Source organism: Pseudochaenichthys georgianus, chromosome 1 (assembly GCF_902827115.2).
Source record: "Pseudochaenichthys georgianus chromosome 1, fPseGeo1.2, whole genome shotgun sequence".
Lineage (NCBI taxonomy): Eukaryota > Metazoa > Chordata > Actinopteri > Perciformes > Channichthyidae > Pseudochaenichthys > Pseudochaenichthys georgianus.
This window is the reverse complement of record NC_047503.1, coordinates 23087665-23111334: the sequence shown is the minus strand read 5'-3', so window position 1 is coordinate 23111334 and position 23670 is coordinate 23087665. Positions and strand designations below refer to the sequence as shown.

Here is a 23670-nt window from a genome sequence, read left to right as displayed (position 1 = left end):
TAGTGGAAAAGCAAACCTCTCCAAGTAAAATATTGTGTTATTTAGATTCAGTGATGAATGACTGTAGCAATGCTAGCCAAGATGCTAGTCAGTCTCAATAGCTTCTTTCCATTATTGATGTACTGGGCTGTTTACTCGTCATTAGCATTTTGTTCTCACTGTTTGTTTGATCTGGATTGAAGGGAATAAAAATGTTGCTAAATGACAGTAAGAATGCTAAAGGGACAATAAACTCACACGCCTTCAACTCCTGTCTCATAACATTGTGGAGCAGTTTATTCTCCACCAGAGGAGGTTAAACTAGATTTTCCGCCTCCCAGTTGTATGCCTCCATCAACCAGTGGAGTTGCAGTTTACATCAATGCCTTTCAAAAATCTCATCAATTTACAATGCCATCCTGTTAGTTAGCTGTGGTCGTTTTCAACATTGGCATTCTAATTCTTCAGGTATGTTTAAAGACACTTTTTGAGAGGTCACAGTGACTTTTGAGCATGGAAATCAAACTCAAATCCTTGAGTCCAAGTGCGCTTTTGTGCCAAATTGAAAGGAATTCCCTTCAGCTATTCATGAAATATGTCATTTAATAGAATGGAATGTATATAGAGATCTAGGGAGGGAAATACAAACTATGACAGCTGCATTATAAGAATAGTATAGAGCCATGACTATTTCCAAATGCCTTGATTTAACATTAGTGTAAAGACTTATGGTATGAAAGAACCTTCATCTTAACACTAAACCTGGTTATATGTAATGGAAAAGCTTGTCATCATTATACCCACTCAACACCTGACACCTTTTGTCTCCCCGTCTGTTCTCTAAGATGTCAAGTTCATTCAAAGAGGTAAAAAACTGGAGGCCGACAACTTTATGTATTGAGATCACATCTGTTTCTCAAACGTGACATATGAAAGGATCGAAACGACAAAGCAGGGGAATGATAGACATATTTCTTATTCAGGTGGACAGCCAGTTAAATGAGTGATGAGCATGTCATAGCATGTGTGTACGGAACCAAACAGATCACTAAGGTAAGCATCATTTGGCTGTCATAATGTGAAGGAGGAACAAACACATCTATAAAGCTTTGTATACAACGACTTCTCTAGGATAGCATTAGGAGGACACTGTTTTTATTTTATTGTGTATGTGCAAGGTACAAGTTCATGGCAGAAATTACAATATAAACACTGCAAGTACGCATCTTGGTTGAAATAATGGCGGTTAACAGATGCTGTCGGGCATATCCACCTCCAGAATCAGGCTGTTCATCTCGATGTCAGGGTTGGGGGGGGCCTAAGAGGTCAGGTGCCTTCTCGCACAATTTACAACATCTTCCTCTTCTCAAACTCCTAGAGGAGATGGGCAAGAAAAAGAAAGGAAGAATGAGACACAATGCGGAAATGAAGTGAGACAGAAGTGAATGATTTATTCATGCAAAATTCACAGTCTCTGTTTTGATCCCATGTATCAGATTTGCTGTTGAGCCGGGGAAAGCGAGGCGGCTGGAGCTCTGGAGAGCCTGTTGAGTTTTTTTTCCTTCCTGGAGTGCATAACATGTTGCGCTGAACGTGTCAGTTAGTTCCAGTTGTCAACAGCTCACTTCCTGTGATTGATAGAGGCTGCACATCTGCACAGTTCTGATTTATGAGAGGTTACAGTCACTGTGTTTATCAGCACAGTCCAACCATGTGACTACAAATGAGAAAGCATTATGTTAGCCATTAAAAAGGATGTAGCTATTTACATATTCAATTTTGGAAATATCACGCAAACCGTAGGATGATAGAATATGTCGTTGCCCAAGAATTTCCCATTCCACAGGGGGAAAGTCACTTTAATGCAAATGTCCTTTATCAGGTCTGCAGAACACACAAGCTCTCAGGCACATGTTGGCCCGCTCCTCGACGGCCTGTGGAAACCTGGAGGACTACTGCCCCCTTCAGGAGGAAATATATTAGGAAGTGCTTGAGAGGCAATATTGGCCCGCACTAACCTCCACTTTCTGGGAAGGACGGAATAAAGAGAGAAGACATTTTGCTTTATAGATGCAGTGGGGTGAAGGAGAGAGAGGCGCAGGGATCAGTAATTAGGGATAAAGCTGTAGAGGAAATGAGCAAAAGAAGAGCAATGGGATGGCGAGACAGAAGGGGGAGGATGGTGTTGTGACATACGCAGACAGATGCTTTGTTAGTCCACAGAGGCAGACAGTAACTCAAGGGTAGAAGACAGGAATCATAGTGTGGATGTAAGGTGGCAGAGTTGTTTGTGACAGAGAGGGGGAGGAAAGACCCAGACTGGGATGCCTGACAAGTCAAGAGGAAGCGTGGAGGTGGGAGTAAAATGGAGGTTGCCACTCGTAAGGGCAGGTGAAAATATGTCTGAATAGAAACTGAAAGAAGAGTCAGATATTTACATGCTGGCAGACGACAGCCTTAACACACCTGGAACCAGATGTGTGAGGCATAAATAAGCCTTGCGAGCGCCGCCTTGAACTTTTGAATATATTACACAAACAGAATCTGGAGATACCGCTTCTGTTTGTCTGCTCCCATCCCAACACATGTGAATATTGAGCAGGATGGAATAATATTATCTGCTGCTGCGATTAGAAGCTCCAGATATTTTGTAAACAACTAAAAAGGTCACCATTATTCTCTACCTTGCATATGAATCAGGCTCTTCTCAGATAAACAAGTAAAACCACAATATGTTTTCTGCTCTTTTCTCTGCACTGAAAACTCCTTTGGATATCACTGCACTGCATAATTCATTCAGTTATAATGTACTATTTTCCAGTTGCGTTGCATCTTCTTGAATAATCTTTTGTGACTAACATGACATGTAGGGTTATTTGGAGAACATTAGTAAAGCTGAAATATAAACAAAAAAACGTGTTTATTTCAGGACAATGATACATTTGTGCCAAATAAGAAGATTACCATTTGCACAATGTCTGTCCTGAGCTTATTAAAAAATACAATGCTTTAGTTTGGGAGCTTCATAGACAACCATCAAATCTGCTAAATCACAAACACCCGAGGGACTGACAGCTTCATTTAGTAATACAAACATTTCAAATCAGAAACAATGTAGTATATGTTAAGACACATAAGATATGAATACACTATATATATATATTTAAGATACAATTTTTTTTTTGCATTTCCTGTGCACAAGGTCAATAGGGATCTATTGTATTTTTAATTATCTCAGTAGTGACAGTGTAAATTCAACAGCTATTCCATGTATCCGTCTTAGAAATGTTAAGAGAAAACAAGATCTGATGCCATCAAATATTATTTTTAGGTCAAATGCCTGGAAGGATGAAACATTTTGAGACAGAGCAATGCTAGCTAACCACTTCCTGTTTACATGAACCCAGTTTTTCCAAGTGTTTATTTGTAATTATTATCTTCATGAACTGTGGACAAAAAGCCTCCTCAGCAGAGTTTGTTCAATTTGATGAAGTTCCACCGAGATGGAGCAGCCATTGTATTATCTTGCATTAGTAAATGGACTGTACTGATATAGCGCTTTATCTTTATTATTTATCTTTATTTATTTGTATTATTTATTTATCTTTAGTCTTTACGACCCTTCAAAGCACTTTATATATGTAATTCACCCATTCACACCAATTCACACAGAGCAGTGTACCTTACTCTAGGAACTAACATTCATGCACACCGTTGGCCATGCCATCAGGAGCAACTCAGGGTTAAGTATCTTGCCCAAGGATACATCGACCCACAACCTTCTGGTTGAAAGACGAGAGCACTCCCTCGCAGCCATAGTCTCTTCAGTAATTGGTAACCCTATCTCACATGACGATGAATCTTTCTGTTGTTATTATGAACGAGGAAACATCCGCCACTTGAAAAAAGACACAATGAATGAATGTATGAACTAGACAAGGAGGTTATTTCGTTCATCTTACTTTTTTTTTTTACCTAAATCCATCAATTGTAGCTGTAAGTATGATACTTATACCTCTAATGGATAAGATGACGCATGTATCTAATGCGTCTTCACTTCTCCTGCAGGTGAGACAGCAGAGAAGCTCCCCCCCTCCCCCCTGAGTCGGGGGCCGCGTTGTTTCTGTCGTAATGCCTACTTGCTTCCATTACGGCAGCCAATGAGATTAACAGAGATGTATGAACACAATGTGCAGCAAAATGAACAACCACATTGCACGTTTTTCATCATTACACACAATGATTATGAATTAAACTTCGAGAACAAAAACGTGTGCAAATCTATATCGGCGTGCAGGAGCGCCAGCAGTGCTAATGAAAGTAAAAGATGATGAATGGGTGTAATACATACTTCCCCAAAGATAAACGGGAATAAAGAAGCAGGGGCGCCAAGTCAGCCACTGTCAACATGCGATGATTAATTTCTGCCCCTCTCTTCTGCCTTTCTTTACGGCGTATTCAAAATTCAATCTCAAATATTGCTACGACCAGAATATATTTTTTCGTCCTAAATTGACCCTCTTCAATTTGTAACTGCTTGGTGATGAAAGATGGTGCCACAAGTGACTAGAATCACAAGATATTTAATTTGTACGGTGTAATTACGATAATTACATAACGTCAGCTCTAATGAGCTAACATATTTCTCTGTGTAATGAAAGCATAATCATATGATTGGTTTAGTTTATTTGAGTAAAATGTTACCATTATTAGTATAAATGTTTAAATGTCATGCCAAAATCATGTAACATCGAAAATGTAATAACACTCCAGATGGAAACTGAAGTAAGGGAGAGGAAAAGCGATACAAGTCAGAAAGAGATTAGATTTATGGAGGAGGCCAACAAAAAAACAATATTTTTTGTAATGATTATTCAGACATGAACTCCTGTTGCCTTATTGTTTATTTAGATGTCATTCAGATGTAACGGGAATGTTAGAGGAGGAGAGATTAATTATGATGAAAATATTACTCCGTCCGACGTAGTCAGATTGTCAATTTTAGGGTACAAGCATAACGTTTTTTTGGAAAGATCTTATGTCAATGGGAGTTAAACATTATGTAAATATTATCAGCAAAACATACTTTGAGTATCAAAAGTAAATGTACTCATGTATATTTAGATGTAATCTATCATTGGATTATTAATACTCAATCGTAACGTGCAATTAAAGGTAGAAGGTCAGATAATTGTGTTGAGTAAAGAATTAAAATATACTTTCTAAAATGTTGTGAAGTAGCAAGAATTAGAAATATTTAAGTCAAAAACATGCCGCTCATACTCATAGTACATAAAGTGTTGATGATGCCTTCCCTTTCAGCCGGTGTATAAATAATATCTTGCTGGACCGAAGGACTCACCTTGAAAATGGTGCTGCCCAGCTGAGCAGGGGACATGCTGACCACCACTCCAGCTGACTGGAGGGCTTCAATCTTCTCTTTGGCTCCCCCCTTCCCACCAGCGATGATGGCGCCAGCGTGGCCCATCCTGCGGCCGGGGGGGGCCGTTAGCCCGGCGATGAAGGACACCACAGGCTTTGCATTAGCACCCTGGACAAAATAGAGGGATAGAAAAAAAAAACATGCGCATAAAATTCTGTGAAAATGGACTAAAACAGAATAAGATCCAGGGAAAGAGTGAGGATGTGAGTGCAGTTAGCACAGTGACAAAGTGTTTGAGGAGGAAGGAAGGGAGAAAAACTAGAAATGGATGAAAACAGCGAGCATTAGCTTTCTGCACCTGCATTCTATTCATTCATAAGAAATTAAACACCCCATGTCCTCCCATTACAGATCATAACAGGCTTGTCTAACCAGCCAGCTCTGCATTATTAAAACAAAGGGTCAATCAAGCCATTTAATTGCATGGGTTGGTGTATGACCAGAGAGGGGCTCAGCCCCCTGCCACTTCATATCATCTCATTCCCGAGATGGTAATTAGTCATGCAGGCACTGATTAGCTTGGTGGCTGTCTGTGCTGTCTGTGCTGCCTGCTCGCTGATGGATGTTACGTTCAACAGTTAAGATCATTTCCAAGGTGAAGAGAGCCAATAATTCATCTTCAGCAATAACACCATAAGCAAGGGGGGCGGAGTGTGTGTATGTAAGGCAGCTAATATTTCATACTTAGGAATAACAACTTAATTTTGACACACACACACACACACACACACACACACACACACACACACACACACACAGTGAGGTCCTTCAAAGACGCCCACAATCTCAGCTCCATATTCAGACCTGACACTGGCAGGAACAAGATGGCAGCAGCTAATATAAACTGGAGATGACTTTTAATAATTAAAACTAGCAGGACGTGCATCAGCCAGGGACCTTGGATAGAACTGCGCCGCTAATGAGACATTAACACTTGCACTGTTATGGGGAAATTAAAAGAAGGAATATCGCTTTAAAGTGCTCTGAACACGTTGCAAGCATCTGTTCTGCAGCGGTGAAAAATGTAAGCACAAAACAAATTAGCACCGAACCTCGCTCAGTATTCAGAAGTCAAATCACGTTCTTGATAAACAAACCACCCTCATGTGAATCAGGTCTTAAATCTACCTCAAACGAAAAGGGGTTTAATTACTCTATTAATCCCTGCCTCCCTTGATACTGAGTACTAACAATGCATACAGCGAGGGGAGTTATGCTATCATTCACTCTACCCGTCTATTGTTTTCCACTGTTAGCAGTTTGGATATATTACCTTAATTATGAGCCCAATAGGGTAGTTCCCCCACCAACAGGCCTGTAGGAGGGCTTTATTATATGAACACAAAAACAGCACTGCTCCAAGGTGAGAAATTGTACTCCAGCTTAGAAAGGCAAACGGAGACAATTACACGGCCCTATAAACATGACGGGTAGGCATGAATAAAACTGGCGTGTGTTCGCACACACGGCGCTCACCAACACTTTTCTCCAGACTACATCCTGCGTTAGTTCTCTGTGTTGTTTCCACAGAATTAGGAGGGCTTTAGCTAAGCTCAGTGGAGACAGGCCGGGCTAAAAATCAAGGGGCTGAAATAGAGAAATTCAGTAAACCTCTATGGTAGCTTGGGTGCCAAATACTCCAACCTACTTGATATGCATGAAGCAAATTCTAATATGGTTCTTCTGAGGAAAACCTTCTTCTGACTTCAGAGAGCCCATAAACTCTGGCAGACCTTTGATACAGGTGACTTTTAAGACCATATTATGTTCGCAAGCGCCTCAGACACTGATGAAGATTGAACCTTGAAATATGCCCTGCATCATAAAATCTGACAGCAGAGCTTAGTTGGAAATATAAGGTTGTTTTCTTGAATTCTACAGAATTAAGGTGTCAGCAGATAAAAAGTCTGCGGTAATTCAACTGTACGACTGAAATCAATACTTCTTCACCTTTTGCTATAGTGTGTCTCTTCCAAACAGGAGTTCAATAGATGTAATGTTGCATGACACAAATCAACCAAGACACTGGACTCTAAATGTATCAGAGCAGAGTAAACACTTAGTTTCCCGTGTGGCATGATTTGTCACAGGAGTGTAAAATGCAGAGTGTTAAAGGAACTATTTTCTCTGTTAACCACTTAGTGTGAGTAATGGCTTCCCGCTGTACATAAACACAATGTTCTGCCAAAGTTAAATCTGCTGTTGAAACCATTCTTCTGGTTTGAAGTGGCCGAGGGCGCAGCTAGTAAAGACACAATGTAACTTTCTTCTGGGGGCCATTCACGATTAGTTGACCCAAAATCTGATCACGGTGCCCGATAACAAGATTGGATTATTATTTTGTGCCACTCTCTCACTTGATAGCGTTTTGTGTCTGGATGACTTTTGCTTTTTACTTGCCATTACAACAACCTGAACAGATGAAGCTTTAATGCATTTTGCGTAGAAGATTTTCTACCCCCCCATCTTTTTATTAGGGGTGTAGCTCAGTGGCCATGAAGGAATATACCATGACATATTTTATTAGAGCCAACAAATTGTGTTTTAAAAGTTCCTTCAATGGACACTAAACTAAACCTATATAAAATCCCTGAACAGATGTGAGAAGCATTCAGAGGTTAACATGGTTCTTCAGAGTGAGCCCAAAAATGTTTTTCTATCCCATCTCGTCCTCTAAAGCAGTGGTTCTCAAACTGTTTCATACCAAGGACCACAAATATCCAAAAACACATCGTTTTTCAAGAACAGATTACAAATCGCCTGAAAATGGTACAAACAAATGGCAACATGTGTGATGAAGGTGTTGCGCTGGGCTATATGATGCAATCGAAGGTGAAACTTAACCTTGCTCCATTGCGGAAATATTCGTGTGAGAGTGCGGAAAACTTTTATTATTTATTTCAAATGTGAAATTGTACCAATATACTCACGGACCACTAGGGGCACTCACGGACCACCAGTGGTCCACGGACCACACTTTGAGAAGCACTGCTCTAAAGCAGAGGAAAGTGTTCCATTATGCATGAGTCTGAGACATATTGGCAGATTACTCTTGCCAGTTCAAGACTGCAAATGAAATGCTCAAGTCACTACATACAACAGATCAATGCACTAAAGCTCTTGTAAATAAAAAAACCTCCTAAATTAGCTAAACTTGATCATCAAGTCACTATTTGGTCGTATTTATTTATCCATTCTGTCTGAGCTCACCTGCTGCTTCTTTCTAGCAACACTCTGCTCCACATTCATAAAGAATGCACACATGGGAGCTCATTTTGGTAAGGGTATTTGTGATGTGAATCCAAATGTATTCAAATGAAGTAAAGTTTGAACCAGTCTTCAGACATCTTTATGCTCTCCTCAACCATTAAGAAATGTACACTGTTTTTGAGGATGTTCTACTCAATTGACTTTCAGCGGAGCATCTGCAGCTTACTCTTACACTCGGCTGGGCTTTTTCATGCACGCGTTTCATTTGAACTGCCCCTTGCTGTCAACACTCTGAGGGCGTGTGGGGGGGGGGTGTTTGTACTTTATTTGTTGAGCGAGAGAAGTTATTCTCCCGAGACGCCAGCGGGAGATTTGCATGCATTAGAGCAGCCGAGGGCAACTGAAATCCATTTCTCAGCTCAAGAGCACCATTAGAACGCACGCATGCACAGAAACAAACAGACACATACACACTGACAAAATTGATGGATTAAAAGTCATGTGCAGGTGGAGTTCAAAATGTCAATTTCTAGAGCAGCGACATGGCAACATGAGCCGATAATAACCTTGCTGCTCTTCATCACATGTGGGCATCACTGAAGGTGCATTGCTCGTCAACACTGTAGATTTCTGGGAACATTTACCGTGATTCATACCTTTACCCCAGCTGTCACTTTTTCTATTTATCACACGGACATAGAGAAGTGAGAGACAGCCTGAGGCAGTGATCAAAAACAAAGGACAAATTGTTCTAGACACACGATGCTTTTCAGTGTTCTCTACAGCTGGTAGGCTTGAAAAGGCATGACTAAGAGCTAAGGATACATTTGTTATGAACACAGAAACATGTGCTGCAGCAGAGGACAGAACAAGGAGAGTGAGGTTAAATCATGGGTGTTTTTCCCTTACAGTATTGTGCTGTTTGAGGTACTCCGCTGCATTCTCCTCAGCATTGCCTCCAATCTCCCCAATAAGGATGATGCCCTCTGTCTTGGGATCATTCAGGAACACCTCCAAACAATCAATGAAGTCCGTACCGTTGAATGGATCCCCACCAATACCTAGCAGGAGACAAAACACACACTAGTTGTAGACTGCTAAAATTCCTGTGAGTATTTGAGGATCACATGGCTGTTCAGCAAAACAAGAGGCAGGTGGAACTCATATCTTTGGCACTGCCTGAAATGTTTAATGCGAGCAGAATTAGGTTCAGCATTACTTGTCATCTAACACACAACTCAAGAGGCTTATGGAAGTACTTCATAAATGTGTTTTCTTTTTACACATTGTGCCACAGAGAGATGTAATGTATTTGCTAAAACAACTCAAAAGACAAAATACCTGTCTCTTTAGCTGCTAAATGCTCCCTTTAGTGCAGAGCAGCTTAGGTGTAGTGCAAAGTGGGTTATTAAGAGTTTTTTTATGAGCTGCCTGCTGCGTCTGGAAACAACTCGGTGAGAATCAAAACGGTTAAGTCAGAAAATCTAATCAATAAGCTGAGAGATGCTAAATTGCTTCATAGATGTGAGTAGAGCATAATTCATTATTCTCTGTAGGTTTGAAACTTCAAGAAACCCCTTTGTTCATTTACAAATATCGGTTGAAGTTGTTTTAAGGCTTAAACAGAACAGTGCGTCGTACTTTTTAAATAATGTAAACATTGACTGGGGTTATAGGTGCTGCATTTTTTTTTTTTTACTTCACAGTCACTATAAAAGTTTGTTTGATTGCCTTGCTACCCAATCAACCCTCCTCTCTTTATTGGAATGTAATGACCCCTCTCGGTTCAAGAATACATGACTTGTGACTTTATTCCCAAATTTCAAGGGTCCTGTTATCATTTTCAAATATCATTTCCACAAAATATTACACCAGGATAATAGCATGGGCAAACCTTCCACAGATACATATTAGAAGACAAAATGTCCACCAGATTTATATTTCTCCAATAAAAATAACCTGGCAGGACCAAGAAGAAAAACGACATGAATAATTATCACAGAGAAGCACATTAGCAGCAACAAAGATGACAGTGATATTAAATATTGTATTAGCTGTAATTTGCAGCGGCCCCTAGGTCAGTCTCAGACTTAAGTCACTAACAGAACTACCAATAAACCTTCTTAATGAACTCTACAATATTTAATACCGTTGCAGCGCTGGCTTTATGAAGTCTGGCTGGAGGACACCCAGTAATTAAAATGTCTAAATAATAATGAAGCAAAGTTGTTTTTCAGTTGATTTTGGTGTCCAACGAGCCCTCACATGAAGATTTGTTGGAAGTAGATAACGATTTTGTTTTTGTGATATAGTTCATCTTTATACTTGTAGCATTGCCAAGAAGTAATAAAGCTGGGTTTCATCAGAGTAAGTCTGTATGATAGAGATAAAACAGATTAGTCCCAGTATGCACTGCAGCATCAACAACAGCCATGGTAGAGGCTCAACTCATCATTTTCACTGAGCATGACAATAAGGAGGATAGACGAGTGAAGAAATTCAGTTAGTGAAATTCACTAACTGCAAATGTATTATCTTTTCAATTTACACACGGCATCTATTGCACGTCTGTCCGTCCTGGGAGAGGGATCCCTCCTCTGTTGCTCTCCCTGAGGTTTCTCCCATTTTTCCCTTTAAACTGTGGGTTTTCTCCGGAAGTTTTTCCTTGTACGATGTGAGGGTCTAAGGACAGAGGGTGTCGTATTGTCATACTGATATTCTGTACAAACTGTGAAGACCACTGAGACAAATGTAACATTTGTGATATTGGCCTATATAAATAAACATTGATTGATTGATTGACTTCTGACAGCAAGACAGGCAGAAACATTGTTCTAAATAATGTCCCAGCTTCAGGTTGAGCTATAAAAAGTTACAGGAACAAGGCTGGGGAGATTGTGGGGCAGAAAGGTAGGGTAATAATGAATTAAACATCTTTAGTGGGGAATTGTAGAACTGAATGTATTACCTGCAAGTCATACAGAACCTGTTCTATTATGATTAGGTTTTAAAACATTTAGCTGCTTCAGGAAATTAAAGTTCACTCATCAAAATGGATAATGAAAAGGAAGAAAAGAGGCAGCTCAAAAGCCTTTATGAAATCCATGCTCCATGAGTAGTTTCTTCTTATCTTCTTGACAATATTCATTGAATACTTTATAGCAAAGGTTTGTCAGTTTTGAACTTCATATTTCATGTTATAATGTGAAATGGAACCACAGTAGATGAGACGCAATTGCTTTAAAATGTTCAGCACAAAGACATTTGAGGGCTTGATCAGTTTGTTTAATCTCAATGGTGCCCTTCAAAGATGGCAGATACTTCAATGTTTTCATTGGACAGGAATATTTTGAGCAACGATCGTAAAGTTATTAAGTGCTCAGTGTTTCCCACAGATCTGCAATATACTTGGGCGGGTGGTGACCACACCGTTTGAGACCCACTGAGAACTTAGACTAAGTTAACTGTCTAAACACTCAGAGAGTCCTTTACCTCACCTGAGGTTATCCCGAGCTTGAATGACACACAGAGACCAATCAAGGGCTTTGATTTATGATCTGTATGACAGTGGCCATGTCGGCAGGCCACATCATGTGGACAGCCATCACCCTGTGTGAGGCAGGCCACTTAACAGGCCAGAAGGAGGCGAGATCAGAGCAAGGGAGCATTGTCCACAAGTTAATCGATCGCAGATGGCGTCGTGGTCACGGACGAATACAAAAATAATAATCCAATTTTTTTTTTTTTTTTTAAAAACCTAAATGGGTCGCGAAATATACTTTGGCGGCCGTTAATATACCTGGGCGGCTCGCCCAAGTATAGTCTATGTGTGGGAAACCCTGGTGCTTTTCAATACAAAGGGTTCTTTGCCGGAATGCAAATGAAAGTTTTGGTGCAAGGTGACTTAACCTTCCTTTTTCTTCCTCAGTGGAATTTTAATGAAAGTTTGTATCCCCTTCATCATAATTGTTGAAGACGGATGTGAGGAAACATCACAACAGCAGTCTTTTTACGTCTTATAATTCATGCCTTGGGTCTTGCCAACATTCACAAAGAGGCTCAAATTAAATGTGGGCATGTGATGTTGAGTGCCTGGTATAAAGTGACCGTCCTATCTCCAAGCCAAATGCTACACATACTTAAATGAAATTCCCTCCATTATTCTTTGTTCAATTTCCTCCGTGTCATCTTCCAGCACCCATAAAGCGATCCACTGCATCAGGATCAATTTGTTCTTTCAGTCCCAGCTAAGTGCTTGTTTTAATATTGCCTGGATATAAAACTAAGAGCTGTGTTACTGTGTGCTAAATTTAAATTCAATATGCCCCAGGTTATTGCTTACTTACCAATGCAGAGTGACTGGCCCAGGCCCACTTGTGTAGTTTGATGCACAGCTTCGTATGTAAGAGTACCAGATCTAGACACAATACCTGAAGGGAAAAGTTTACAAGCACACATTTTATGATATTTCTTGTAAAATAAAACTAAATCACTGCTCCAGTCAGGGGTGATAAAATGATATAATGCAGATGTCTTTTTCCGTCTAACATTGACTGAATCGTTTCACGATGACAGCAAAGACAAAGAGATCGCAGCTCAGTAACAGCTGTTGTGTCTATGCTTTGGGAGTAGCGGCAGTCGATTTAATATAAAAACAGACGTATTGTAAAGGTTCACTGGTCAACAGCAGCACACACTCCTCATCAAGCTGTCAACAGAAGCTCAATTTAAGTATAAATTAAGGACGTTGTTTAATTTGGAAAAAACTAAAAGGTATATGAATATAATTTAGTCTTTTCTGATACATTAGACTTCAAGATTCCCTCAGTCGTTTCTATCTATAGACTTAAACATGTTATTTAATTAGTTATTCAACTAATATTCCTAAATACAAAATCTCCCATAGCTTGAATGCATAAATTAAATACTTAAAGATCCAAACAAAGAATTTAAAGTGTGTCATTTTATTAATTTCATCGACAATTTAGCAAAACTCACCAATTCTTCCCTTCTTGTGAATGTGGCCTGGCATGATCCCGATCTTGCACTCTCCAGGCTGCAGAAAAGATACACATTTAACGTTTAATTACCATGCTTTCACTGCTTAAAACAAAGTTAACATTATATATTTATTTTAAGTTGTACATTGTATTTTTCTGCTAACATTGAACATTAATCAAAACAGTTTAAAATAAAAGCAAAACAAATGCAGTGTGTGTGTGTGTGTGTGTGTGTGTGTGTGTGTGTGTGTGTGTGTGTGTGTGTGTGTGTGTGTGTGTGTGTGTGTGTGTGCTTACATTGATGACTCCTGGGCAGTTGGGGCCTATGAGGCGGGTGATGCCCTGGCGCAGGAGCCTATGTTTAACTCTCACCATGTCCTGCTGGGGGATGCCCTCGGTGATGCACACCACCAAGGGGATCTCGGCATCGATGGCCTCGATAATGGCTGCTCCCGCGAACGGGGGGGGGACATAAATCACGGTGGCGTCTGCCCCTGTGCCCTCCTTTGCCTGAGGCGAGCAATAAAGGTATCGGTGGTGCATTAATAATGAGAATTCTAAAAGTTATGAAATAGTGCCACCTAATGTTTCTTTAAAATGTAAAAGCTTTGCAGTCCTTCACAGGATACAGGGAAATAAAATAGGGACACCCATAGATGGATAATGAGTCACACATACCTCCTTGACTGAATTGAAGACGGGCATCCCCAGGTGTGTCTTCCCCCCCTTTCCCGGGGAAACACCTCCAACCACCTGCGAGCCATAGTCGAGAGCCTGCTGACTGTGAAACGTTCCCTGCAGAGATGAGAGGAGGCAGCGTGTGAATGAGCGTAATGGAGTGAGGTGCAGCCGCTTTCTGTAGCGCCAACCTTGAGATATCAGTACAGACAGAGAGGAAGGAGGAAATACGCTGCCACCCAGGATTAATCACCCGAGCTGCTGGGTAAAGGGATGGATGCATAAGCAAGGCTGGATTGCTGGTTGTGGTGTCTGATGTTGCACTCTGACCATTCCTGTGTTTTCTTTGAGAGCTCTATTTCTGTTCACAAAAATGTTCAAAAAGAGGTAACCACAAAGCGATATTTAACTGAAAATACTAGGGAAATGTTTACTTTTTCTTCCACACTTGCCCCTGCTAACATCTCAGTAAATGAGCTAGTAGATCATTTTATTTCAAAAATTAAGAATGTTATAGATGCCATTGCTCCAACTAGGGTAAAGGAAGTGTCTGGCAAGAAAATATCTCCATGGAGAAAGGCCATGACCGTGAAAACAGAAAAAAGAGAATGTTGAAAAGCTGAACGCAGGTGGCGAAAAACAAATCTTCAGGTTCACTTTGAAATCTATAAAGAGAGACTTGGCCTTTATAATTTGGAATTGAAAAACGCACGACAATCGTTCTTCTCTGATATCATTGCCAAAAACAACACACGTGCCTTGTTTGCTAACATCGACAGACTAACTAACCCCCCAGTGTCTGTAGCCTCTGAATTTCTATCCACCAGGGCATGCAATGATTTTGCGTCCTTCTTCACTGACACTTTGATCATCGCATTTTAAAGCAGAGGCTACTCAGTATTGGCATATCCAGCCATGCAGTGGGGTGGTTTGTGAACTACCTCTCTGAAAGGTCCCAATGTGTTCATTTTGATGGACTGTCTTCTGAGTGGTTAAACATTTCTAATGGTGTACCACAAGTTTCTGTTTTAGGACCACTTTTATTCTCCATATATATTAACAACGTAGGTGATAATGTGGATGAAGCTACTTTACATTTTTATGCGGACGATACTGTGATGTACTGTGCAGGTCCCTCCATTAAAGAGGCTGTTGTTAAATTACAGGCAGTTTTTAACAATATATTCAGACTCAGCTCTCTGAATTAAAGCTTCTTTTAAATGTGGATAAAACCAAGGTAATGCTCTTTTCAAAAGCAAAAAAGACACCAGAGCCTGTTTTAGATATTGTAACTACGCAAGGAACAAAACTTGAAGTTGTTGCCTGTTACAAATACCTTGGTATCTGGCTTGATGATTGTCTCACTTTTAAACTTCATGTCAATAACCTGCTTAAAAAACTGAGGGTTAGGCGAGGGTTCTTTTTCAGAAACAAGTCTTGTTTCTCGCTTGAGGCCAGGAAAAGGCTAGTCACTGAGACCTTTTTACCTGTGCTGGACTATGGTGATTTGTTGTATATGAATGCACCTGCCAATTACCTGAGCAAATTGGATGCTGCGTATCACAGTGCTCTGAGATTTGTCACAAATTGTAAAGCGCTTACACATCACTGTACACTGTATACCAAGGCAGGTTTACCATCACTCTCTGTACGGAGGCTCAGTCATTGGTACACATTTATTTATAAAGCTTTGTTGGGTAAACTCCCGTATTATATCTGCTCTCTGATAACACAGAGTTGCAAGCAGCTATTGTCTGAGATCACAGGATGTAGTCTTGTTAGATGTGCCAAGAGCAAGGACTGTCTTCGGTAAGACAGCTTTTATGTGCGCAGCTCCACTTGCTTGGAACAATCTTCAGCAAGAATTGAAACTGAGCAATCTCATTCCTCTGCATGTTTTTAAAGCTAGGCTAAATGAAATGCTTGCTGATACAATGGGCACTTGTAAATGTCTATAACTATGTATCCTGGAAATATAATGTATAATGTCCTTTATTGTTTTATGTTTCATGTGGAACCTATATGCTGCAGGTCTCCCTTGAAAAAGAGATCTATGATCTCAATGGGACCAATCTGGTTAAATAAAGGTTTGAAATGAAATGAAATGAAATGACAAAATTCAGAAAATCAGACAAGCAGTCAGTGCCTCTGCATCAGGAACAGCAAATGTGTTGTCTCTGTGTCCACTTAACATCAATTCAAACACCATGACACAATTCCATCAGATTAATGATAAAAACCTAGAGGACATTATTCAACTTCTGAAATCCTCCTCCTGCTGCCATATTCCATCAGGGTTTTTCAAATATGTTTTTGGAGCCAAGGAAGAACGTTTAAAAGTTAGCGCTGAGCTTCAGTCTGCAATGTTCAAAACAACAGATGAAGCCAGAAATCTAGGTGTAGTCATGGACTCTGACCTGAGTTTCAACAGTCACATTAAAACAGTTACTAAATCAGCCTACTATCACCTAAAGAACATATCTAGGATTAAAAGACTAATGTCACAGCAGGATTTGGAAAAACTTGTCCATGCTTTTATCTTCAGTTGACTCGACTACTGCAATGGTGTCTTCACAGGTCTCACTAAAAAATCTATTAGAAAGCTGCAGCTGATTCAGAACGCCGCTGCTCGAGTACTCACTAACACTAAGAAAGTGGATCACATCACTCCTGTTCTGAAGTCTTTACACAGGCTTCCTGTGTGTCAAAGAATATATTTCAAAATACTGCTAATATATTTGACATACAGTCACCTGCATGTAAATTGATTTGAAAGACTTGATCACTACATTCATGAGGTAAATGAATGCCCAGTCCTATATACAGTCTATGGTCCAGACAAATATGTACCGTACTTTTCGGACTATAAGCCGCGACTTTTTTCCCCATTTTTTTTGTACAGCTAACGGCCACTAGAGAACCTCCTAAATCTATGGATTTTACAGGTAAAATTAACCACCTTTAACACTATGGGCTCTATGACCGGTCCGCGCCCGCCACCTTTAAGTGGCGGGCTCCAGCAGGAAAAGCTGGAGGCCGGAAAAGAGTGAGACAGGTAGCGCACCAAAGTAAAAGTGGAACCGAGAGACAGAACCAGAGCAAGACAGACGGACAATTTAGCTGCTGCGGCTTATATGCAGGTGCGCTTTATAGTCCGAAAAGTACGGTACTTACTAACTTCGCATAGGAGCTTTCCTTAAAGTGTATAAACCTAACAAGTTCCTTGTAGGATAAAAAGTATAGATTATATTGCCACAATTTAATTGAATTGTCATTATTGGCACAAATAACCCTGTGAATGTGGTCATGATAGTTAAGGTGCAGAATAGCACTGCATTTTCACTTTGTTTCAAACAGATTTACCTTTAATATAGAACACTATAGCCTGACTTGTACTGGAGTAAAGCTTACCATTTTTAAAATAGTCATTTTTTCATTACCAAATAAGATAAACAAATATTTTCGAATGTCCTGTAATTAGTTTTTCAAAGAAACTTCTAGTTTCAACTTTATATTGTTAACCTTTTGTATCTCACATATTCACTGGAGGCTAAACAGAAAACTCACAGAAAAATTACTTTGCCAGACATTAGCCAAAGGGGAAGAATGTATTACAAAAAAGACACTCAAGACATTCTGAATATTTTTCATTTGATGAAAAAGTGAAGCTAAAAAATAGATTGACTTTAGGTTGACTTTTAGTTTTCACTATTGACCTTGGGGGGAAAATATCTTGTTATCCAACTAAAGCATATTATGGCTGGAATATTTCTCTCAAAGTAAACATTATACAGCTTCTATGAGGAGCTAATACAGAACACATCAAGGGATAACAGTGGAAACCGTATATGACAACCTTAATGTGGGTAGCTACAGAGAGAGAGACACTAGTAAGCTCAGCCTATGACTTGCCCTTCGTAGTGTTTGGTACTAATTATAACATGAGGAACCCTCGTAAATGAAAAAAAACCAGATAAAGCATTAATAGCCCTCAAGAGGGTATAATGCTTTTTAGGAGGTAACATTTTGTGAGTGAATTTCAGTTGTACCTTCCTTAGAAAATGAGGTCAGTGTCAATAGATTTTCTGGTGAACAAATCATGTAAGTCTGTTAATTATTACTGAAGATGCTGAACCAATGTAGACAAGTAGCAAGGGTCAAAATCACAAGAGCAAATGAAGGACCTTCATATTTAATGTATAACCGGGCTATTAAGAGGAATTACAAGCCATGAATCAGCATTTTCTCCCAAACATTGTAATATACTCCGTTACCTTCTACTAACTTTGCACCATTATTATCGCAAATGTTAAGACAATAAATTAGAAAAATGGCTTGCTTATTAAGCCAGAGACACCATAATGGGCACTCAATAACACTTGCTTAATTTCTCATCCCTTTCTAATTACCCAGAGTGTTCACTTGAGCTATATTTAACAACTTTTGATTATGTTGAAGAGAAAATGGAAGATGAAAAATATAATGTGCGTGAGGACAGAAGGGGGAGAATAAATCTGTAAAGTCAACGTTTCTAGCTTGTTGAACACACTTGCCAATATTTTTATACTCCTTGACTGGATACAGTTCAAGTGATTCACTTCAGCTTTTTTTCATGCTCTTGAAAAATAACTGGTATGTATAATCATTGACTAAACCGATGACTCTGGGTAGTCATGGGGGGAAAAGTCAAAAGTCAAAATACATTTTTCCAAGCTGAAATAAACAACTGAAAATGACTTTAATAAATGCAAAGCAATCTTACAACAATTGCACTACAGAATGAACTGATCCAAGGTCAAATGTCAGCATTCAGATTATTTTGCTTTGCTAGGTTGTGACGGTGCACTGCAACATATTTGATCTAATTTATTTGTATTTATATATGATTAGTAGCGTGTGGAAGTGTGCTCCAAAATATTTGTTGATCTTCTTTATTGGTATTTATTATTTTGATATTATTTATTTAAATGTAAATATATATGTATCATTTATTTTAGCATTGGTTTTTCAGTTGAATTATACGTTCAGGGTAATCAACAGTTAAAAAGATACTGTTCAAATTATTATTTGTATTTGTTTTAAAGTTCAATAAATGGATGTTTTCAAAGTCAATGAATAATCGTATTTAATAATCGTGATATCAATTATTGACCAAAATAATCGCGGGATTATGATTTTTGCCATAATCGAGCAGCCCTTTGTAAGTGTGTGTGTGTGTGTAGGAAAAACTGAGATTTCACAAAAATATCACAGTAACCCATCTGTTTATGGTAACAAGACGTCAGTACAAACCTGCTTCCCTGTGAATCCTTGGCAGATGACCTTTGTGTCTTTGTTGATGTAGAGGTTGGGTCTTGAGGCTGTGTAACAGTGCCTGACTCCACTCTGCTGCACTGAAGAAGTAAGAAATAAAAACATTAGAAAGTTAGATCTCCATATAAAAAAATGGACAACACATATTTCCTAATAGCCAAAATAAGTAATTGCCTTTTTGAGTGATATTTTGTAGAGATAAGGGATAATGTTAAATAACAATTAAAATATGGGACCAGAACAAATATATGAAGCAACCCTATTTTATTGTGTTATTGAATTATGTAATGAATACATTAGGGATGCACGATAATTATCGGCCCGATAATTATCGGTCCGATATTAGGAATTATGACGTCATCCCGATAAACCCGATAACAGTATTAATAGCCCCGATAATATACAATATATTTTTTGGGTAAAAAAAAAAGAAAAAAATACTGCGGTGTGGGTGGATTGGGATGAGGGGCGCTTGTTTTTCACTCGGCTCCTTCCGTTTTGCCAGTACTGTGGTATTAGTGGTTTAGGAAGAGGGGAGTTCTTCACAAATCCAGCGCTCCCTAATACTTCGAACCTGATCAGTCACCTGAAACATCACCATCGCTACGATGGTGTGTTAAAAGCGTACGAAGACAATAATACAATAGTGTGTGTGTGTGTGTGTGTGTGTGTGTGTGTGTGTGTGTGTGTGTGTGTGTGTGTGTGTGTGTGTGTGTGTGTGTGTGTGTGTGTGTGTGTGTGTGTGTGGTGTGTGTGTGTGTGTGTGTGTGTGTGTGTGTGTGTGTGTGTGTGTGTGTGTGTGTGTGTGTGTGTGTGTGTGTGTGTGTGTGTGTGTGTGTGTGTGTGTGTGTGTGTGTGTGTGTGTGTGTGTGTGTGTGTGTGTGTGTGTGTGTGTGTGTGCACGCGCTGGAGCTATGTGCAACTCAAGGCATATGCTCGAACCGGAGCTGCCTGGACGCTGCAATCATGTTGCACTATCCGTGCTGACTGTTCGTACAATGTCCCACTGTCTGGCTTCCAGCATAAAGTCAAGTGCTCGGCGCAGTTGTGGCGAAATGTCGCTCCTCTGTTTTCATTTAAACGGCTCCTTATATCCGTTAGCGCAGCTAGCTAGCACCAGATGCTAACAACAACAATGCACGTAAGGTCTCTCTCTCGCTCGCTCGGGCCACACATACACACACCCTCCCGGTCCTCCCGATGGCCAGTCGGTGCCTGCCGGTGAGCGTGGAAGTGTGGTCTGCCACAAGCGGGCGGCAGGAGCGGGGCTGTCAGCATCAGCTTGTAGATGGTATTTTAAACTCGATGCGCTCTGAAACTACGGGGCGGCCAAGGAAAAAAAATACACATGCGTTAATCGTGTTAAAATAATTAGTGGCGTAAATCTTTTTTTATTATCGGTTATCGGTATCGGTCTTGAGAATCAGGAAGTTATCGGTATCGGTTTCAAAAACCCAATATCGTGCATCCCTAGAATACATTCAAGACTGAACAAAACTCCTAAAAGTCTTAACAGTATACTTTTGAAATAATTGAAACTGCTTAAAGGTGGGGTAGGTAATTTTGGAGAAACCGGCTCGAGTGCGCTAGAATCTGAAAATACACAGCTGGAAGAAATCTGCTACTTCCTTACAGAGCCCCTCCTCCAACACACACGAACGCGCACATGACCAATGAGGGCACGAGATAAGTTTGTGCACAGATGGAAGGCTGACAGGCAGGTGGGCCATCCAGTTATTTTAGCCGGGCCGGCTAAAATGATTGGTTGTACTTTTTACAGTACTACGGCTTCCACAGATGACATTTTTTTATGGATTTTTTGTCAAAGCACTTAAGATATTCATTGCTATCGGGATGTTAAGAGCATTCCACGGAATATAACAAAAAGTGTATCTGGGGCCAGTTTCTCAAACTTACCTACCCCACCTTTAAGGATCAAACAACATAAAAGTGGAAAGTTGTGTACACCTATTGGGTCTTGCTGACTCCACTCTGCTGCACTGAAGAAGTAAGAAATACAAACATTTAGAAAGTTAGATCATCCTATTAAAAAATTCCAGCAAGCGGCAAAACGTATTTCCTAATAGCCAAAATAAGCAATTGCCTTTTTGTGTCACATAATAGTTTGCTTCAGGATATTTCGTAGAGATAAGGGATTGTGTCCTCCAAAGCAAGCTGCTTTTATTTATTTTTATTTCAAATGTATGATAATGTTATCAATATCAAGGATAGTACACATTAGTAGTAGTACACCCTAACCCATTTATTTTGGTCTACTGTAGGGTAAGGGTGGAAGGGAAACAATGGTGCTTCAACACATTTATTAAAATGACTACATGTTACTCATAAATAATTATTACCCAGCTCTGCAATAGAGTATTTAGACCATTTTAACTTAATGTTTTGACTTTCTAGCCGAAAAATTTTCTATTATGGTTCAGTTCAGTCCCACAGCTCTTATCAACTCTGTTTCCAGCAGCTGCAGAAAGTATGTTTCTTATCCCAGCAATATGGGTCAAAGTGTAAATAAGGAGGCGCAGGACTTCTATGGGTGCTTCCGGGCCCCTTACTCGACCTCTGCCTTTAGCTGTCACCCCTTGACCCAGAGTCTCATTACCTAACTAGAAGTATGGTCGCAACATTTTCCACTAGAGTTGTTGAGATTCCAAAGAAATCAGACAAATCCTACTCATTGTGCCTTAAAACATCCAGTGCACTAGTTTAACACAGGTGTAATTAAACCTTAAGCTCATTGATGCAATGTCAAAGGTTAATAGGCTTCCCTCTGTCAAATGTCAGAAGGTACAAGAAAAGCCTCAAGCATTGGCTGCCTGACCATAACAAATAAAACGTAACATGGGGTAAAAAGAAGAAAACAACTCTGATAATGACTACTGTAATGATCCTGTGTTTAGGTTTGAAGCTTGTCAACCCACTGGTATTCAAAGAATGGACACAGTAACATATGTTGGTTACATATGAGCACTCTAAACAGAAGCTTAAGGTCGCAGTATTCTCCCTCACTATCTGAACTTTGGTCTTCTTTCAGAGACAACTTATCAATGACTGTACAAAGTTCAGTTTACCATAATGTGCCAGGAATGTTACACCTCCTAAACTTCAGTTATCATCATCCAGCAGACTATAGTATTGCCAATCCATCGTCCTAGTCAAACTAAGTTGTCAGATATCTAAAAGAAAAAGTCTCTGCGATGTAACGTTAAGCATGCTGCAAACAGGCTCACTAAACAGCTATTTGCCAGTAGCTGCTTTCAATCACAGCAAGGTTACAACTAACATTAGCTTCACATGGTCTACCAAAACAACTTAAGCATAAACGCTTAATTGAGTTGAAAGGACATGCAAGGTCAAAGAGCAATGCTTGCTCTGGCCTAGTGGGTTATAGTTAGATTTCAGCTGGACGCCAAAAGCTAGCTAGCTGGCTAACTGTCAGCGAGTTAAAACCTATGGTTAAAACAACACAGACTGTTGGCAAGCTAATGTGGCTAACTAGCATGGAAGCTAACTTACAGCCAACCAAGGGGAGCTTTGCTAGCCAGTGCAAGACTATGCAGAACTCAGTTAATGTATAGCACGCAGTCAACAACTTTAATTTCGTGACAGATACAAAACTAGCAAACATTTCAAGTATAACTCTATAATTTAGTAATATACTTACTAAGCAGCCTCGCAAACAACCTGCTGTGAGACATCTTCGGTCATTCACCAATGACACCGGAGGATGAGGACCCGACACACGACTACCGACGCTGACTAGAATTATCCCCTTCAAATGTGATTTTTTTAAGAGCTAGATTTTATTTTATAATTTAACAATGCACTTCGGGCTTTCTTTACTAATATACAATAGCCTGCTGATGTTGAATGTGAACAAAGTATTTACATAGAGAGATTTATATATTCCAGGCGAAAACGTCGGCTGCTTCGTTTTGCAAGGCATTCTGGGTAGTGTAGTTCTAGTCATAATGGGTGAAAGAAACCTTAACTGCACTAGAGGTCGCTTCAAACAAATGGACAGTTCGAGTA

At 39.8% G+C, this 23670-nt stretch overlaps 1 protein-coding gene across 1 annotated transcript; it reads right to left on the bottom strand.

Annotated features, from left to right (window-relative positions):
- Positions 1 to 937: 937 nt before the first annotated feature.
- suclg1 (succinate-CoA ligase GDP/ADP-forming subunit alph) lies at positions 938 to 23411 on the bottom strand. The gene is made up of 9 exons (XM_034079441.2): positions 23303 to 23411; positions 19603 to 19703; positions 14311 to 14427; positions 13930 to 14142; positions 13631 to 13688; positions 12979 to 13062; positions 9542 to 9693; positions 5342 to 5530; positions 938 to 1353 (listed from the first exon to the last, which is right to left on the bottom strand). The coding sequence occupies exons 1-9, from the start codon at positions 23334 to 23336 to the stop codon at positions 1327 to 1329; spliced, it is 975 nt and encodes a 324-aa protein (XP_033935332.1). The 5' UTR covers positions 23337 to 23411; the 3' UTR covers positions 938 to 1326.
- Positions 23412 to 23670: the final 259 nt, after the last annotated feature.